Source organism: Pan paniscus, chromosome 5, assembly GCF_029289425.2.
Source record: "Pan paniscus chromosome 5, NHGRI_mPanPan1-v2.0_pri, whole genome shotgun sequence".
Lineage (NCBI taxonomy): Eukaryota > Metazoa > Chordata > Mammalia > Primates > Hominidae > Pan > Pan paniscus.
In genome coordinates, this window is record NC_073254.2 from 129,164,371 (window position 1) to 129,184,932 (window position 20,562).

Here is a 20,562-nt window from a genome sequence, read left to right on the forward strand (position 1 = left end):
TGTTTTATGGCATCCTTTCTCTGATGGGTTAATGGAACTTTTTTCAGTTTACCTATTTATTATAAAAATAGTGAAGGTACAGGGAGAAGATAAAAGAAATGAAGGAAAGAAAAGGTAACTACTGGAAGAGAAGAGAGTAATTAACAGCAGAATCATTTTTGGAAGTACTTAGTTCAAATCCCAAGTTCACGGGGTATGCAAATAATGATGTCTCTTTTTAAAGATGGAGGGAGTGCTAAAGTTGCTGAAAGTAGGATCAGATTTCAAGAAGCCTCTATGAGAGATCTGCTTCCCATCACACTGTTTCTCCATGTCCTGGACATAGTTCATTCAACTCTTACATCTTGATGTACATAGACTGGTATCTCTAGGTGATAAAAAGATAAGACAGGAATTTGTGAGAAACAGATAAATATATAAGTATAAAACAGTATAATAAAAGATTAATAGAGGTTTAAACAAAGTGTTGTGGTGCTGTGTAGACAAAGGAATATGTGAAAGGTAATTCAAGAGCAATATTAAAGGAAGCCTTGAAGAATTAAATATTGACAGACTGAGATGAGGAAAAATGTGTTATAGTCTGAGGGAATTGTTGGTTTTTCCAGGGACCTATAAGTAATAGTCCAGTAGTGGGGGTGAGATGGGATCATAATGAAAGTTAAAATGGAAAATATAGCTTGGGGTGAGCTAATGGCTGACCTTGAATGCCATGTTAAGAGTTTGAACTTTTATTCCATAAACAGGAACTACTGAAGGCTTCTGAGAAGAGTAGAGACATGATTAGAGTTGTAATTTTAGATGGTAACTGACAGCAGTAGGAGAGTTTTACAAGAGAGAAATCAGATGTGTAGATTTTTGAGAGAATCATATGTGTAGATTCATGTCACCATCACAATAATCAAGATACAGAACTCTTCCACCACTAAAAAACTCCTTCATGCAATCCCTCTATAGCTACACATCCCCTTCCCTGAACATTGGCAACCTCTAATCTGTTCACCATCTGTGTATTTTATTATTTCAAGAATGTTATATAAATGGAATTATACAGTATGTAACTTTTTGTGGTTGGCTTTTTTCCCTTGAGGTCCATCCAAGTTGTCGTATGTATCAGTACATCCTTTTTATTTCTGTGTGGTATTCCGCATTATGGATGTACCACAATTTAACCATTCATCTGTTAAAGGATATCTGGAGCCGCGTGCTGTGGCTCACACCTGTAATCCCAACAGTTTGGGAGGCCAAGGCGAGTGGATCATTTGAGGTCAGGAGTTCAAGACCAGCCTGGCCAATATGGTGAAACCCCATCTGTACTAAAAATACAAAAATTAGCCAGGCAGTAGTGGCACACACCTGTAATCCCAGCTACTCGGGAGACTAAAGCAGGAGAATCGCTTGAGCCTGGGAGACGGAGGTTGCGGTGAGCCAAGATCATACCACTGCACTCCAGTCTGGGTGACAGAATGAGACCCTATCTCAAAAAAAAAAAAAGGATATTTTGATTGTTTCCAGGTTTTTAGCTATTACAAATAAAGCTGCTATGAACATTTGTGTACAGGTTTTTATGTGAACATAAGTTTTCATTTTTCTTGGATAAATGCGTAAGAGAACAATTGTTGGGTCATGTGATAAGTACATTTTTAGTTTTATAAGAAACTGCCAAACTGTCTTCCAAAATGGCTGTACCATTTTGTATTCCCACCAACAATATGTGAGTGATTTTATTTTCTCTGCGTGCTTGTCAACATTTGTTATTGTCACTGTTTTTTATTTTGGCCATTCTGATAGATGTGCAGTGATATTTCACTGTAATTTAAACTTGCATTTCCACAATTAATGATGTTGAATATCTTTTCGTATGTTTGTCATACGTATGTCCTTGTCAGTGAAATTTCTGTCCATGTCTTTTGCCCATTTTCCAGTTGCATTGTTTTCTGTTGAGTTTTGAGAGTTCTTCATATCGTAAATAACTTTTAAAATAATTTCTTGTTTACGTTTTTTTCTTGCCAATCTCTAGAAAACTAAATGTATAAAGAGACGACCACCTTGGCAAATTTGTTCAAAGTTTGGAGCACTGCCTTTTGTGGCTGAAAAGGTGAGAGGGGATAAAATGAAGATAGTCGTTCAAAAAAACTCCTGTTTTGTTGTAAGTGCTATTTAAATATCTTCAGTCATTTAAAATTATTCTCAGTTGTTTCTTTTCCCATAAGTCTACCAGTGCAAGCTGTTCTGTGAATGCAAGTATGCAAAACTTTTTGCAGATGAGGCAACATCGTGACCCACATATCCTTCAGAAACCTTTTAACGTGACTGAGACTAGATGTCTCCCCAAGCCTTCTAGAACAACTTCCTGGTGTAAAGCTATTCCTCCTGACTCAGAAAAGTCCATTTCCATTTGTGACAATTTATCTGAACTTTTGATGGCAATGCAAGATGAGCTGGACCAAATGAGCATGTAAGTATTTATATTCTTTTTTTCTTTAAGAAACAGTGTCTCGCTATGTTGCCCAGGCTAGTCTTGAACTCCTGGTTTCAGGCAATCCTCCTGCCTCGGCCTCCCAAAGTGCTAGGATTACAAGCGTGAGCCACCGTGCCTGGCCAGTATTTTTATTCTTTATCAGGAGAAGTACCATATCATTTTTTCTTCTTAGTCTTAAGAACAATACCACTTATAAATTCTTAAAGGCGTTACTTAGCCATTTGGACAGTTTGTTGTCCCTATTTTTCATTGTATTTATTACTATTTAGAATTTCAATTCTTTATAGCTACTACTTTTTCATTCTTAGGTATTTCTGTATTCCCAAAATCTGGACTGATAGATATTATTATCATTCTAACATACAGGATCTGATGACCTTAGATTAAAACTCACAAAAGCTTTTATAAGACAGGTTCTCCTTTTGTGTTTTAGAATCTTTTAGCTGAATGAATTATTTCATTAGACAAGTAGGAATGTAATTCCTTGTTTTAGACTCTGGCTGGTCTGCATTACAAATTTTGAAGCATCTATAGTAAAGAAGATTTCCATATGGGATACATTATATTGTGCCCACCTGCTTAAATATATATTCAACAGAAATTCCAGAACTATGTGATTTGGCTGACCAGCTAGTTGATCTAAGACTTCTGTAGAAGATATAACTCTTTCTATTAACAGTATTTCAGTAGGCTAACTCCAAATCCAGAAATTTTTCAGGCAGATACTTCTACAACTGGAATTCTTCCAAAGATCCTATATCAATAATGAGGAAGAAAGCCCTTTAATACCTCTGTTAAAGACATTTTACTACATTCAGCTATGAGCATCAGGAATTCAGATGTTTTTAAAAGTTGCTTAGCCGTCTTAAGATATTTCTAAAGGTATTTAATTTCAAATCACAGGAGCCTGGTTATATTTACCATAGACTTAATTAACCCTAAAGAAAGAGGCTGTTTTTAAAGGTTAATATTTAACTCTGACTAAAATTTATGATTGAACAGAAAATTGCTTAATTATGGCAAAGAAATATATGCAATAAACTATAATAGTGCTTAATATTTGCTATTCTTTCATAGGGAGCACCAAGAACTACTGAAACAAATGAAGGAAACTGAAAGTCATTCAGTCTGTGACGACATAGAATGTGAACTAGAGTGTTTACTCAAGAAAATGGAAATTAAAGGAGAACAAATCTCCAAACTGAAGAAGCATCAAGACAGTGTAAGAAGGCTTTAGTAAGAGATTTTAATAAAAACACAAAATATCTGGATTCAGTGTTGTATCTCTGTATGACTTTCCAAATTTGAGGTCTGTATATGGGATTTAGTGAAAAGATGGATGGTAGTCCCTTAGGCCTATGACAGAATAGAGCCATCTGTCCCATTGGAATAACATGGACCTCCTACATAACTCTCCAAGTTAAAATTTTTTAAGTGAGCAAATAAGTTCAGTTATGTATTCAGAAATTGCTTTGGGGAAATTGTGAGGCAGACTAAACTTGCCTTAGCAGCCCTCCAGTTACCCTTTTAGCATTCTTTTTCATTTTCCTTCTCTCCTCTAATGCCTTAATGATACCCCTTATGTCAGCAGGTCTCTCATTCACTACCAGACATAAACCTGGCTCCCAAGCAGTGCCCCAATCCTTAAAGCATGATTTCCCCTTTCCCAAAACAAGCTGTTTTATGTTCCATTCCCTGGGGTCCTATACTCAGCTAGCTATAGTGAGTAGAACAGGGATGGTGAAGAAAACTCTGCACTTGTATGTTAAGATGTAATAACTAAGAATAGCTAACAGTTTTCTTATTTTAACAGAAAAATCATGGAATGTAATATTTAATTCCAAGACAATGACTCCGTAGGTTGAACTTGCAGCACTATTACACTGCTGGAGCAGAAAGCAGAGGGAGCCTTTCCCAGGAACCCTCAAGTCACATCATGTAGCCATCTGCCTATGGACAAAATCATCATTCATATAAGTTAGTGATATATGAATGTCACAAATAAGCCTCCCCGCCTTTTATAGGAAAGTAATAGAAGACGCAGAATATTATTACTTTTATTCTTATTGTGGGAAAGAAGGAAAGGAAGAAAGAAAGAAGTGAAATTTTTAAAACAAATATTTGTATTTTACTGGCTTTTAAGGCTATAGTAAGTAAAAATTTCTGTATGATTGTTTTGGAGTGAAGATTATACAACTTGTACACTTACTTGAAATTGCATTGGAGAAACTTGAAAGGAATAGAAGAATTATCACTTTTAAAACTCAGGTTGTATATATATACTATATTTTTAAAAACATGATTTATATTCCATAATAGCTATAGCAGTATAAATTTTAAGCATTTTATTATGATAAATGTAATATCTGTAATAAAAATTGACTGTTAGCCAAATAGAGAACTAGGTACTCCCCCAAAGTCTGGATCAGCTCTACAAATTAGACCTATGCTCAAGTGAAACAGCTTAAGTAATGGGTTGGACTTTGAAGAAATTGATTTTGGCTAGTTGATATGTATTGTTTTTGTTTAATTCTGTCTGCCTCCACTATTACCATATACTACTCAAGGTGATAAAGTTATTCCCTTGACTTTTTTTTAAACAGCCATTCAATAGTACTTTAAATTCAGGAATACACAAAAGTATTTGTTCACAAAAGTATTCCTGAATTTAAAGTACTACTGAATGGCAGTTGAAAAAAAACACATATTTATACACACACATATATATATACATATACACATACATATGCACATGTGTGTGTATAACTTTCAAAACTTGATACTCATTCCTAGAACCAATTATTTGCTTTGCTGTTAATGTTACCTGAAAGGTTCTTCTCTGTCCTCTCTGTTCTATAGTTTTTACCCGTTTGATATCTTATATACAACCTTTCCCTCAATCTCTGCAGCCCATGTTGACCTTATCCGACTTTGGCCTTCTTACATATATACTTTTTGTCTTATTCAAAGTTATCCTGGCTCAGAGTATTCTCTAGTTGTCACATATGTGCTTTTTTTCACTAATAGGAGCAGTAAGCTCCTTGAAAGTAAGAACTTTTTTCTCATTATATTTCTACCTGACAAGCACAGTGTTAGGCATGTAATAGATGTTCAATAAATTAAAAACTTACTGAATTGAATTTTTTAATGTTCAATTTTAACTTTTTAACGTTAAACCATCAATTCAACCTATCTATTTTGGAATATATTTTTAGTATATTTTTGACTAAAATGTTAGATTTTTTTTTTCTCTCCAGGTCTGTAAACTGCAGCAAAAAGTTCAAAACTCAAAGATGAGTGAAGCTTCAGGTATTCAGCAAGAAGACAGCTACCCTAAAGGATCAAAGAACATAAAACATAGCCCCAGAAAATGTTTGACTGACACTAACCTTTTTCAGAAAAACAGCAGCTTTCATCCAATACGAGTTCATAATCTTCAAATGAAATTGAGAAGAGATGATATCATGTGGGAACAGTAACAAAACAGCAAAACTGTCACCTTAATGAACTTTGTCAGTGAGACCTTGAATTGTCTAAAGTGGTTTTAATTTAATATAACTTTGTGACATTTTGAATCATGTTTCTAGTTTCTATAAAATATGAAGTTGCAGTATTTAAAAATTAATGCCTAATGACCTAGTGGGTTCCAAATAATAAATTAATTGCTTTTTTATTTTTCTTATTGATTGAAGCCCGTAACCTCATCTTGTCTTAGAAACATTGTTGGCTTTGCAGATATCTTAAGCTAAATTTAAGAAATTGTACTAGATTGACAATATTCAAAATTGAGTTAAATCCAAGCTACAAGTACCATTCATTCCACTTTTCATTTAGTAGGTTTGGAACCTTAAAAACCAATGTTCAATGAACAGAGTTCAGAAAGATCATTTAGCTTTCCTGGTGCCTTCTTTCTATTTTGTTTTAGAGCTGTGAAATGTTTTTCTCTTTTGGAAAAGGAAAAACTTAATAGTTACACAGTTTTGTGAAAAAGCCTTTAATCCAAGTTTTATGAGACAGTAGGAACCTATAGCTACTTAATTTTTAGGAGACAGTAATTCAGTTGCAGAAGCTTTCCTCTGCTATTCCCATTCTCTTTTACAAAACTAGTTTTTTTAAAAAATCAATGATCAATTTTATCTTACTACTTTATAACTTTTGCTGACTTTTATTCTTTGCATTGTATGTAATGTCCATCAGTATAAATTGAGACTGTGAATTTCTAGGACCCACAAAAGTGGTATTTTTTTTTTTACAAGAAAGTATAGAGGAAGAGGAAGCTGGGCATTAAATTACCTCATCCAGCAGAAATTCACGGTAGTATGGTATATTTTTATTTTTTATATTTAAAAATCAATAATGTCAAATGTCATTGTGTATGCATGCTTTATAATAAATTTACACTTGATCATTTTTCTGGAAGCCTATGGGAACTATTACAACTCTTCTGAACTCTTGGTTTCTCACTCAAATCCTCTGAGGCAACTGGGGAACTAGAGTCATGAACTGAATTAGAAATAGAGGACAGAGAGAAAAGATATAATAGAATGGAGGAGCTCAAATATAGGGTAGCAGTTTAAGAGATGGTGATTCCTAAGGGACAGAGTTGGAAGTACATATTTACTGAATTCTTTGAACCCACAGCTGATGGATTGTTTAAGCTATAGATGTGAAAGAATTTTTAGGTCAGGATCTTGGGAAGCTAAGGAGAGCAATTTTTAAAAGACAGTTTTTCTGTTTTCCTAGGAAATTCCCAAGAAGCTTGTGTAGGAAAAAGTTGGTAATTATGGATCTTTTGGGGAGGAAGAGAACTATAATTCATTCTAATGGTGAGGAGAGATACCATGTTAGAATACCTTCCATACCTGGAAGTGGGGAAGTGACTGAAGATGGGCACATTGATGCTTGAAATTGTCCTTGAAAGTAGTTAATGGCAGAGATCAAAATTTCCTCCTGTTGTAAATAGTGCATGTGCCCTTTGCCAGCTTTCACTCCCACTCATTCACACCCTTAGCTTCTCAGCCCTGGAGATGTTCCATAGGGTGTTTGATCTAAACTCAGTTGCATCACCTTACCTGTTTTTCTACTTTGCCTTTCCTCCTTGAGGATATGAGTTTTATAGTTTAAGCTTAGCTTTTTGCTAAACTTTTTAGCTTTCTGCTATCCACCAGGACCATAATGCAGACCTATAGTTCTGTGCCTTTGTTTTCTATACATTTAGGAAGGTGGCTGAATATATTTAGTTATTAATAATTCATTACTTGTGAAAAGGTATTGCTTTAAAAATTATCATTAAAAATTTAAAAACCGTCCAGGCTCGGTGGCTCACACCTATAATCCCAGCACTTTGGGAGGCCGAGGCAGGCAGATCACGAGGTCAGGAGATTGAGACCATCCTGGCCAACATGTGAAACCCTGTCTCTACTAAATTACAAAAATTAGCCGGGTGTGGTGGCGCATGCCTGTAATCCCAGCTACTTGGGAGACTGAGGCAGGGGAATCGCTTGAACCTGGGAGATGGAGGTTGCAGTGAGCTGAGATCTCACCACTGTACTCCAGCCTGGTGACACAGCAAGACTCTGTCTCAAAAAAAAAAAAAAAAAAATTAAAACCATTTTAGGAACATGGAATATTTCAACTGAGAATTTTCTTAAAAATTAGTCCAGTGTAGTAGAAAAAACCACAACTTCAGAGCTAGGAAACTTGGTTTCAAATTCTGGGACTCTACCATTTAATAGCTTGGACAAGTCAGATAACTTTCTGGAGCCTCAGTTTCTCATCTGTAAAGTGAGGATTATACTAATATCTCCCTCACAGGACTATACTAATTTGTTGTGAGGAGTTAATGAAATAACATGGGAAAGCACCCAGCAGAAGAGTTGACACTTATTAAACACTCAATAAATATTTTTTGAATCTGAGTGGCAAAAAAAAAAAATGTAGAACACATGTTTGCATGGGTTGAAGCCTAAAAGCAAACACCTAAATATATTATTGGTAAAAGTGGGAATATTCTCACTTATTTTGGTTTTTATCTCTTTCTGTGTGCCTGAAGGGAAATGGCTTTGTCATCTTTCCTAGCCCAGGTTTCTAATGGGAGGGGGTAAAGAACACAGTCCTATCATTGTGCTGAAACATGTAACCACACACAGCAAATAGGTTTGGAGTATGGTGTGGTTGTTGAGGTGACATTTATTATTGAGAGACAATGAAGAATGGTGTCTTGTTGCTTCATCACAGCTACTGAACTCACAGACTGCCTGCTTGCCAGAGCCTTTGACTCCTCAGGGGGTGGAGCAAAAGATTTCTTTCCTGGATGGAGCAGTCAGTCTATGGTCAGTGTACAAGAGTTGCTGTAGCAACCTCACAGCTGTGCTCTGTCTAACAGAAACTTGGTATGATTTCATGGATTTTGTTCACTTAAGTAAAAAACAGATTTGTTTGGTTTTTATGTAATTAGAAATTGAAATAATGGAATTGGAATTTTCTAGCCAAGGCAAGTCTCAATTTTGATGAAACTGAAGCCAGAAAGTTCCAGTGTTTGAAGCAGCAGGTATTGTGACTATATTCTGATACTGGAAATGGGAGTTGGAATCCTGAATTAACTGTACTTGGGTGGATCATTGGCAACCCAGCCATTTTTATTAGGTTGTAGATAAAGACAGGAGGGTCAGAGGGAAATGTTCAGTTTTCAACAATGTAAGATTAAAGTGGGAGATACTTAGTACATAGTAAGTTAACTGGCTGGGATAATGTAGATAATGTACTTGAAAATTATTTTTGAGCTTTTTTGGTAGCTTTCTTACTTTATTCCTTTTTTTCTATACCTGCCGGTAGATGTGAGAGCTTTTCTTACTTTAAAAGTGTAATTTTAACTATAAATGTATATTCTTTTTTTTTTTTTTTTTTGGTGGGCATGGAGTCTCGCTGTGTCACCCAGGCTAGAGTGCAGTGGCATGATCTCAGCTCACTGCAACCTCCACCTCTCAGGTTCAAGCTATTCTCCTGCCTCAGCCTCCCGAGTAGCTGGAATTACAGGCACCTGCCACTACACCCAGCTAATTTTTGTATTTTTAGTAGAGATGGGGTTTCACCGTGTTAGCCAGGATGGTCTGGATCTCCTGACCTCAGGTGATCCGCCCACCTCAGCCTCCCAAAGTGCTGGGATTACAGGCATGAGCCACTGCGCCCAGCCTAAATGTGTATTCTTATCCATGATAAGAGATCAAAAATTAAATAAAAATTGTACTTGTAATGTGAGAAATCAATCTAAGGGGGGAAGAGGCCAGTTGGTTATGCACAATGGAAGGAGTACATTGTGGACAGAAATGCAACAGCTGCCATTATTGGTGTAGAGTAAATAATGAAACTCCTAATGGGGTTTCCTGGAACAATATTCAGCTGTAACTAAAGCTTTATCTACTGAGAACATTTAATTGTAGGTGACGTGTAGATAAGTATAAGCTGACACTCAGACATATGACAAGACAACCTTCACTAAGGCATAATAGCAACTGTGAGATTTTTAAAAAACTATGCGTGCCATTGCACCTTTTAATTAAAGTGAGATGAGGATAAATAAAAATAATATTGACTGTCACTCATCTGAAAATAAATTTACTTCTTGGTAATTAAATAGACCTTCTCAATGCCTCAGCCTTTTTCTTCATATTCCATCTACTTGTTTTCATGTAACTTTGTCTTTCAATTCGTTTTTGTTTTTTTTTTCCTGTAAGGAGAATTAGACATAGAAAAATTATAAATTTAAGCCTTAAAATAATGTCTGGGCCAGAGCTTGTTGTTACTTTTGCTGTAGATTGTTTACTTAAAGAATTAGGTGAATTTTTTTTTTCCTGGTAGGTTTATTGGGAGTGTTCTCCATATTGATATAGATGGATCCATTTCCCATTTGGGGCTGAGCACTGTGTCTTACGCCTGTAATCCCAGCACTGTGAGAGGCCAAGGCAGGCGGATCACCTAGGTCAGGAGTTCAACACCAGCCTGGCCAACGTAGTGAAACCCTGTCTCTACTAAAAATAAAAAAAAATTAGCTGGGTGTGGTAGCATGCAGTCTAGCTACTCGGGAGGCTGAGGCAGAATAATTGCTTGAACCTGGGAGGCAGAGGTTGCAGTGAGCCGAGATTGTGCCACTGCACTCCAGCCTGGGCAACAGAGCAAGACTCTGCCTCAAAGCAAAAAAAAAAAAAAAAAAGGAATAGCCCAATATTGTTTGTTTGGGGAGGGGCAGGGTGTGGTTCCACCAACTGTGGGCACCAGAATGGTGCTTTCTTTGATACTATGCTAAGAGGAAGAGGTTTGAGAGCCAAGAGTTCTTTATTTGGATATTGGTATGTTTGACTTGTTCATCAGTGAGTATTTATTGATCTCTAATTATTGATCTCAAAATACTGTATTAGCTACTATGGAATTCCGTTTTCAAGTTGCTTATAGTCTTGAGGAGAGATAAGATGTATATATATTTAAAAGGAAGAAAACAGTAAGTGACATGAAAGGCATAATGACAACCACAGAGCAGATGCTCAAATATTTATTTGCCTACTAAATGTTTGCTCTCATCTACCGATAAAGTGCTTAAGAAGTTGGCCTGGGCCGGGCGCGGTGGCTCACGCCTGTAATCCCAGCACTTTGGGAGGCCGAGGCGGGCGGATCACGAGGTCAGGAGATCGAGACCATCCTGGCTAACACGGTGAAACCCCGTCTCTACTAAAAATACAAAAAATTAGCCGGGCGTGGTAGCGGGTGCCTGTAGTCCCAGCTACTCGGGAGGCTGATGCAGGAGAATGGCGTGCACCCGGGAGGCGGAGCTTGTAGTGAGCCGAGATCGCGCCACTGCACTCCAGCCTGGGCGACAGAGCGAGACTCCGTCTCAAAAAAAAAAAAAAGAAGTTGGCCTGTTTGTAATTTCTTCATTTTCTATCTATCTTGATTTATATACCTTCACCTTTTTAAATTTTTTGCCTGGTAGCAGTATTGGTCTAGGATTTTCACTCTTTATTAGGCTTCTTGATTGAAGATACCAGTTCCTTTAGTAATTTCGAAATGCCGGCCATAGCCAGTCTATAATCAAATTCAAAGGCATGAGTGGAAAAAGTGGGTATGAAACAATGAGGTAAATGGAGAAGTGGGGGAAAATCAAGCAATAATCACTTAGACTAAAACAGAACAATAAGAATTATACAGAAAGGTTATATTCTAGAGGCCAAGTATTGACTTGCACAGAATTGTGTAAATGATTGCCATTCACTTCCCTTATGAACTTAAGCCACTCAATTTCTGCATACTTCAGCCTCCTCATTGGTTGGATCCAGTCAGTGTTTTTCATAGTACATACAGTCATACCGGTGGATTGTCAAATCAATTTAGCGGGTCACTACCAGCATTTTTTTTTTTTTTTTTTTGAGATTGGAGTCTCGCTCCTTCACCCAGGCTGGAGTGCAATGGTACAATCTCGTCTCACTGCAACCTCCACCTCCCAGGTTCAAGCAATTCTCCTGCCTCAGCCTCCCAAGTAGCTGGGATTATAGGCGTGCACCACCATGCCCTGCTAATTTTTTGTATTTTAGTAGAGATGGGGTTTCACCGTGTTGCCCAGGCTGGTCAGAACTCCTGAGCTCAGGCAATCTGCCCGCCTCAGTGTCCCAGAGTGCTGGGATTACAGGCGTGAGCCACTGTGCCTGGCCAGCATTTTTTAAATGATATAAAATAGTATTGAAAATATCAGAATGTGGCCAGGTGCGATGGCTCACGCCTGTAAAATCTTAACACTTTAGGAGGCTGAGGCGGGCGGATTGCCTGAGCTCAGGAGTTCAAGACCACCCTGGGCAACATGGTGAAATCCCATCTCTACTAAAAATACAAAAATTAGCCGGGCATGGTGGTATGTGCCTGTAATCCCGGGTAATCGGGAGGCTAAGGCCAGAGGATTGCTTGAACCAGGGAGGCGGAGGTTGCAGTAAGCTGAGATTGTGCCACTGCACTCTAGCCTGAGCAGCAGAGTGAGGCTCCATCAGCAAAAAAAAAAAAAAAAAAAAAAAAAAAAAGATCAGAGTGCATCACACATAATTAAGGTAGCTTATGTTTTGTGAAACTTTGTGAGTACGGGTTGTCATTTTTAATGTAGCCCTAAATGTTTTTTAGGGAAGAAAAAGTTGGCTTTTAATAAGTATTCAGTGAGAATGAATTTGAAGGATGTGGAGAAAAGTGGAATAGCCAATTTAAAATAGGAATACTCCCAAGTCCCCTGTTATGGATGTGCCAATCTATTGTTTATCCCAGAAATATTGTTTCATGTGTTTTACAGATAACAAGTCTCATTTTAATCAATATTGTTGCATTTCCTGGTCTATAGAATACAATTTTCAAACACTAGCCAACTTACCTTAGAGAAATATTGGTTTTCTAATGTGGGCAAATAAATACATTCAGTATGAATCCCTTAACAAAATGACCTCATTATGCTACCTCTTGGTAAAATCTAACCAAGCATGAGTCTTATGATTAAGAAAGAAATTTGCTCTGTAGGTGCTTCAGACAGTTTTACAACCAATAAGAATGTGAGATTTGTCGGAGAAAAACTATCTGCATGTCTCCAATCTGAAGAGAGCAAAGATCTGTCATTTGACAAACCCTATTTTTCTGAGCATCAACAGTCAGTGGCACCATAAAAATTAAAAACCTGATAATACCACCAATGTAGTACTCTTTAAAAACATGTCATCTTACTCAGCAATCAACCTGATTGAATATTTTAAAATGAGTAAGTGGATAAATATCTTACCTGAAAGATAGCTTCATTAAATAAACTAACTCCTGAGAGGATTTCTTTGGCTTTTAATATCCTATTTAATAGATTTCTTATAACCATATCAGCAAAGCCACTCTGCTCTGGACAATGGTCAGAAGGTAGGAAGAAGTGTTATAGGGTAATGAGCAATAATAAGGCCACCAAATATAATCCCATTGTAATGGGATTCTACCCACTTGTAAAAGTTTATTCACCACTACAAATTACTAAAGTTAACCTAAACAATTAAAGAAAGAAATCTTAGTCTTTAAGAACAGAGGATTGTAAAGTGAGCCAGACCTTCCAATCAGCTAAAATAATGTAAAATAATGTACTTTTCAACCTGACTTGGCTTAATGTAGTTAAGTAAATTTTAGGATAGGTTCTAAAAAACCTTGAGAGGCATTTTGTTGTTGTTGTTGTTGTTGTTGTTGTTAGTTTGCCTTAAAGTTAAATGTACATTGACCTTTGGTATTTCTTAGAAAAACCTGTTACTGAACCTAGTACAGAATGTGAATCATTTCATGCCTGAAATACAAGATTGATGTTTACAGGGCAATTGTCCAGAATCTTGCTGAATTGGAAAGTATTTCACTCTTCATCACTGTAGATCCTTTTAACTTTACAAATGTGTTATTTAAAACATAAAGCATTTTGGTGCACAGGAAACCCACTTAAAATTAAATTTTAAAAAGCTCTCGAGAATTCTGTGGAACATTTATGGTTTTATAACTTACAATTTCTAGCAAAAGTATCTTTAATATCTTACAAAATATTTTCAGAGATAGCTTATCCAAAATATGTAATACATGTGAGAGAATAGCACTGTTGAAATGCTTGAACACATAAAAAGCATTATTGCCTTCATTTTCCCTGAAATGAACCAAGCTACCAATTTAAAGCTGGGAAAGTCAGTACCAGAGTTAAAAAGAAGTTACTTTAAAGATATCTGCTTTTACTTTAATCTAAAAAATAATTGATTTTTTAAAAAACTTATTCTATTTTATGTATATAACTTCTCTTTTATAAGCTTAGAAAAATTTATATCAGTATTACATTCTTGATTCTCTCAAGGTATGATTTAAATGGTGGACACTTAAGCCAAAATTTCAAACAGGGTTCTTTTTTCTTTGTTCTTTTACAGAATGGCTCTCAAGTCGAAAGAGGGCTGTGCCTTTGGTGTTTGGGTATGATATATTTGCCTGTGATTTCTCATTCTCAGAGCATTCCCATAAATAATGCCACAAAGTAGAGTTTGATTTTTTTTTTTTTTTTTTTTTTGAGATGGAGTTTCGCTCTTGTTGCCCAAGCTGGAGTGCAATGGCGCGATCTCAGCTCACTGCAACCTCCGCCTCCCAGGTTCAAGCGGTTCTTCTGCCTCAGCCTCCCAAGTAGCTGGGATTACAGGCATGCGTCACCACACCCGGCTGTTTTTTTTTTCGCATTTTTAATAGAAACGGGGTTTCACCGTGTTAGCCAGGCTGGTCTCGAACTGCTGACCTTAGGTGAACTGCCCGCCTCAGCCTCCCAAAATTCTGGGATTACAGGTGTGAGCCACCGTGCCCTGCCTAGAGTTTGATTCTCTTAAACCATTCTACTAAAATACTATCAGTTTAAACTACCATCTACAGAAATAAAAAACATAAACCACTAAAAGACTAAAGCATTTAGGAGTTTATATGCAAAGAAGTCTTGCAAGGGAGTACAAGCTTTAGGAGGACAGGCTTATCAAATTAAAAAATGAAAAAACCTACAAAATTACCAAAGTCACCAAGTTTAGTTATTCTTTTCATGGTGGAAAACAGTTTCCTCAGATAATCATCATATCAGAGGTCATCATGTATCCTTAGATATCAGCATTGCCAAGACCAGGGATATAGTTATTAGTAATTTACAGGAAAGGCTCAAGGTTTCATTTACATGGGAAATGAGAACTAGACAGCGTGGTGACTGTTTTTGTTGTTAACCTTACCTCAGTGTTTTATCTCGGGTGGTCCCCAAGACCACCTTCAGGATCAGTGATTCACTGGAGGGACTCACAGAACTCAGAAAAGCTGTTAAGTTATGGTTATGGTATATTATAGCAAAAGAATATATATTAAAATCAGCAGCTGAAAAAAGGCACATAGGGCAAAGTCTGGGGGACACCAGGCACAAGCTTCCAGTTGTCCTTCACCTGTGAAGTCATGTAGACAGACCATAATTCTCTCAGCAACAATGTGTGACAACATTCTTGGAGAATTGCTAACCAGGGAAGCTCCACCAAGCCTTGGTGTCCAGATTTTTTCTTGAGGGTTGGTCACGTAGGCATAGCATGGCTGATAGCCCATGTGGCTGACCTTCAGTTTTCAGCCCCTCCAAAGATGGAGCTGATACTACGTGGCCTAAGGACTTCACCATTAATCACATTGTTAGCTTAGACTACCTGGTATGGCCTAAGGCCCCCAAGTAAATTAAAACATTCGTATCAGGCAGGATAGTCCAAGGACTTAGAGGTTATCTTGAATCTGGGCACAGGACAAACATTTCTTTGGAATGTGAAAAGTTTACACAATCAAGACTTGCTATGTTGATCCTTTACTGCGGTATTGTTTTTTGTTTTCTGACCCAAAAGTGATGTGCATTGCTTACCTATCATGGCCTCTGGTTAAGGTGTCAGTCTTGCCTCCAAATTTCCTCCTAAAGCATGGAATTGGCCATAAATTTGCTTAGTGATTTTCTGATTTAGTATCATTAGTTTGATGACTAGTTTTATTATGTGAGTGTGATAAAAGGTTACGCTTAGTATACAAAGACCTTCTTATAAGTCTAGTTAATAAAACTAGGGCCATGTGTTACTACAACATAGGAGTTAACTTTGTCTGGAGGCTTTTTCAAGCCCAAGAGGTTGTCATTTCTTTATGTGTAAGATACTGCCCACATACTATACTGAAGTCAGGAACCAAGAACCGGTCAATTTACCTCAGCCAAGTTGCTTGGACTGCTTTGCTTAATAATGGGTTTGCCATATCTACTTTAATGAGATGTGTGGCATGGTGATGGTTACAAAAGTGATTTGTTAATTATTGCCTGGTAGGAAGGAGAACATGTTTTTTTTCAACCTATGCAAATAGCCACATGTCTGTGAAAAGTAAAGGGATACTTTTGTGTAATATTTAACCATGTATACCATTGTTTGTGTACTTTTTAATTGTGTCATTTTCTACAGTATTATTTTTGCATTTTCCTGACACTGTATTACTTACAAGTTATATTAATAATTTTTATTAATTTTTTTCCTGAATCCTAAAAGGTCAGTTGGAACATGAGACCATTTAAAGAATATTATTTCCTTCCAGTTTATTCAAGGGTGGCCTATTGAGAGTTTGAGATAAAGAAGAAAGGAATCTTTCCTTTCCTTCCCCCTCAACCCGCCCCCTACCTTTCTTTCTTTCTTTTTTTTTTTTTTTCAGGGTCTTGTTCTGTCACCCAGGCTGGAGTGGAGTGAATGCAATCAAAGCTCACTGCAACCTCAAACTCTTGGGCTTAAGCAGTCCTCCTGCCTCTGCCTCCCAAGTAGCTGGGACTACAGGTGCATGCCACCACACCTGGCTAATTAAAAAAAAAAAAAATTTTTTTTTTTGAGGAGACGTGGTCTCACTTTGCTGCCCAGGCTGGTCTCAAACTCTGGGCTCAAGCAATCCTTCCACCTCAGCCTCCCAAAGCTCTGGGATTACAGGCATGAGCCACTGTGCCCGGCAGAATTTTTCTATGTCCATTAGAAATAGAAATCAGTCACATGCTATGATTTCAATATGTCACTCAAAAGCCATGTGTTGGGGCTGAACGTAGTGGCTCACGCCTATAATCCCAACACTTTGGGAGGCAAAGGCAGGTGGATCACTTGAGGTCAGGAGTTTGAGACCAGCCTCCAACATGGTGAAACCCCGTTTCTACTAAAAAAAAAAAAAATTAGCTGGGTGTGGTGGCATGCACCTGTAGTCTCAGCTACTCATCAGGCTGAGGCAGGAGAATCGCTTGAACCCAGGAGACAGAGGGTGCAGTGAGCCGAGATCATGCCATTGCACTCCAGCCTGAGCCATAGAGTGAGTCTTGGTCTCAAAAAAAAAAAAAAAAAAAAAAAAAAAAAAAAAAAAAAAACCTTGTGTTGGAAACAATCTCCAATGAAGCAGTGTTAGGAGATAGGGCCTAATGGATATAAATTACAGTGTCTAAGATGGATACTTTACCCTTTTCTTTTGAGAAGGGAGAGAGTATGTTATGCACTGAGAACTTTTCAGATTTCTTGCAGAGGTCATAATGTTCCAGACAAGCCGGCAGCAATCATTCCCATCCCATCACAGATCCAGGCTTATTTGTAGAATGGTTACACAAACCAAGCAAAACCTTCTGTAAAGTTTCTACCCTTTGCTCTAAAGTTACATAAAAACAATTTCCAAGTTTGTTCACGGTGTATATTTTGTTCTTTTTCATGGTAGATTTGTCTGTTGGAGTTAGATATCCCTAAATAGTGTGTTCAAATGATGTTTTTTTCTGACTGTTCAATCTCCAACATATTTCTGAGGGAGAAAGGACGTTGACTTCGGAGAAAAAAAGCTGTGTAATTACAAATGGACTATTACAAAGAACTATGCCTTCCTTTTTGAGGAGAAAAAAGATGGTTTTTAAAAATTAATACGCAGGCTGGGCGTGGTAGCTCACGCCTGTAATCCAAGTCCTTTGGGAGGCTGAGGTGGGAGGATGGCTTGAGCTCAGGAGTTTGAGACCAGCTTTGGCAACATAGTGAGACCTCATCTCTACAAAAAAAATTTTTTAATTAGCCAGGCATAGTGATGCATGCCTGTAGTTTCAGCTACTTGGGAGGCTGAGATGGGAGGATTGCTTGAGCCCCAGAGATGGAGGCTGCGTGAACCATGATCATGCCACTGCACTCCAACCTGGGAGACAGAGCAAGACCCTATCTCAAAAAATAATAGCAATACACAGAACTACCAGCCTTAGTTTATAACATTAGCCACAGATGGATCAAATGTAATAAAAGTACAAAAAGCGTGAGTCATTGGTTAATGGTAGCAGCTCCAGATCTCCAAGGGCTTCTCTGTATTCCAGTGGCCACAAAAATATTTTTCTTAATTGATTTGAACTCATAGTGGCACAAAAAAATGAAAAACAAGTTTCGTCAATGGTCAGAAGATGAGAAAGAAAGTAAATCAGTGATGTAGGGAGTAATATGAGCAACTTTCCAACCTACTAATGCAACCTATCAATTTTACCAAACTCATGTCTTAAGACCCAGATGCAAAGAAAAGATGTATCTTAGATGACAGAAGATAACAGAATCCTCAAGACAAAAACAAAGTACAATCAGATGTCCTGTCATTGTTGCCTCACAAAGAACGGATCGACCATTAAAATGTGTATTTTCAACATTGCTGCCACCAAAGGAGAAATAAGTGGCTGTTTACAAATCAGAACCAGTGTCAAACGCAGACTTGGCCAGGAAGCAAAAAACATATGAAGAGCCAGAAAAAGAACTTGAATCAACTAGATGAAGACTTTATTGCCTCAAGACTGGAAAATGTATACCTCGAACAGCACTTGAGTTGCTCTTCATGGACAATGTGGTGGACTTTACCCTGGTTGATGCATACACAAAATCTTAGAGGAATCTATACAATTGTCAAAGAAATATAGACAAAGGATTTAGGGGGGAAAGTTTACTTTCAAGGAAAGTTTGCAAGCAACTCCAAGTTTTAAAAGAACTGGCTCATCAAATAAAAAAATACAAAAAAAAAAAAAAGGAAAACCCACAAAATTACCAGTATTACCAAGTTTGTAGTTGTCCAATCATGGTAGAAAAGACAGCGATTTTCTCACATGATTGTCATAGCCACAAAGATCATCACAGATTTTCATCTATTATCATTGCAAAAGTTGGCAATAAAATTGCTTTTATTAAAGGAATTAGTAAATTATAAACAAAACTTAAGGATTATTTTATTTTGGGAAAATGAATGACAGTGACCCTGTTTTTGTTTGCTTATTTCTCTCAGTGTGCAAGATATTTTCTGACTACAATGTACATGTTGGTAATGCTCTGATAACAGCAGAGCAGTGTGTACATTTTGCTTTCACACATGCTTCTTTTGATCTTTGGTAATTTTTTAAAAAAATGCTTCCATGAATAGATAATGAGGTGGTTTATTATTATTTGAGGTAAAAGAGACAATAATATGGAGCGGTGGGAGCCAAAGTTTAAGAAAGTTTCTTTGGGGCCGGTCGTAGTGGCTTATGCCTATAATCCCAGCACTTTGGGAGGCTGAGGCTGGCGGAACATGAGGTCAGGAGTTTAAGACCAGCCTGACCAACATGGTGAAACCCCGTCTCTACTAAAAATACAAAAATTAGCCGGACGTGGTGGTGTGCGCCTGTAATCCTAGCTACTCAAGAGGCTGAGGGAGAAGAATCGCTTGAACCCAGGAGGCAGAGGTTGCAGTGAGCCAAGATTACACCAAAGTGCTGGGATTACAGGCATGAGCCACTGTGCCTGGCTACTTTGGGTAAGATTTAGTAAAGGCCACATCATGAAAACAGTTAAGTTACAGTCATATGCTGAAAGACATTGGACGGTTATAGAAGCAACAAAGACTAGAAGAACCAAAATTCCAGAAATGAAAGCCTTCCTAGGTGAGTTGACAGTCCTTGGCTATTTGCTTCCTTAGCCAATCTACCAATTCTAGTCACAGTGACAGTTTTGGCATAAGAACCCAAATGCGACAAACAGAAGCCAGGGAGACTTTTGAAGGCCATGGCTGCAGGTATGGCAGATTTGAATCTAATGTCTGAAATATACCCATTGGATATTTTCTGAATGCCAAGGTGTGAAGGAGTCTGGGGGGCTGGTCTAGAAAGGCAAAGTAAAATCTGCAGTCTTGCCATGCTTAAAAGATAAACCCTGCTAGAAGGAGGAACTGCGTCAAATATACGACAGTTCTCTCCCTCAAATTTTTGCCAGATTTTGAACTTTCATGGGGTGGGAAACTAAGTTCGAACCTTTGAAGGACAGAATTTCAGAGATGAGGAAAAAGAGAAATGTCAATCTATCAATCAAAAGGCTCAGAAGGCACACCTAAGAAGGAAGTTGGAAAGGCAGGTAAAATCTGAGATTAGCTTAGGAGACAACACCCCACAGGAGAGAGGAAGCCAGCACAAAACACTTGGCCAGCTTTCCTCTCTAGACGTTTGCCAGATTTTGAAGCTGCAGGAGGTTAAAGAGCTAAGC

General features: G+C 37.6%; 2 protein-coding genes across 20 annotated transcripts in view; both read left to right on the forward strand.

Annotated features, from left to right (window-relative positions):
- CEP57L1 (centrosomal protein 57 like 1) overlaps nt 1-6,889 on the forward strand; it is a 68,968-nt gene extending 62,079 nt beyond the window's left edge. For 15 of the 19 annotated variants that reach the window (XM_055114034.2, XM_055114025.2, XM_055114030.2 and 12 more), the window contains 4 exons: nt 2,018-2,146; nt 2,262-2,455; nt 3,557-3,701; nt 5,737-6,889. In XM_055114034.2, the coding sequence (XP_054970009.1) occupies nt 2,018-2,146; nt 2,262-2,455; nt 3,557-3,701; nt 5,737-5,958 (690 nt within the window). In that variant the 3' untranslated portion in view covers nt 5,959-6,889. The remainder of the gene's footprint in view (nt 1-2,017; nt 2,147-2,261; nt 2,456-3,556; nt 3,702-5,736) is intronic. The other 4 variants (XM_055114024.2, XM_063604974.1, XM_063604978.1 and 1 more) reach the window with 1 other exon arrangement.
- Nucleotides 6,890-8,395: 1,506 nt separating this feature from the next.
- The window catches only part of LOC100972187 (uncharacterized), a 190,938-nt gene continuing 178,771 nt past the window's right edge, over nt 8,396-20,562 (forward strand). The window contains exon 1 of the mRNA XM_034962679.4: nt 8,396-8,871. The gene's annotated coding sequence lies outside the window, so the exon portion shown is untranslated. The remainder of the gene's footprint in view (nt 8,872-20,562) is intronic.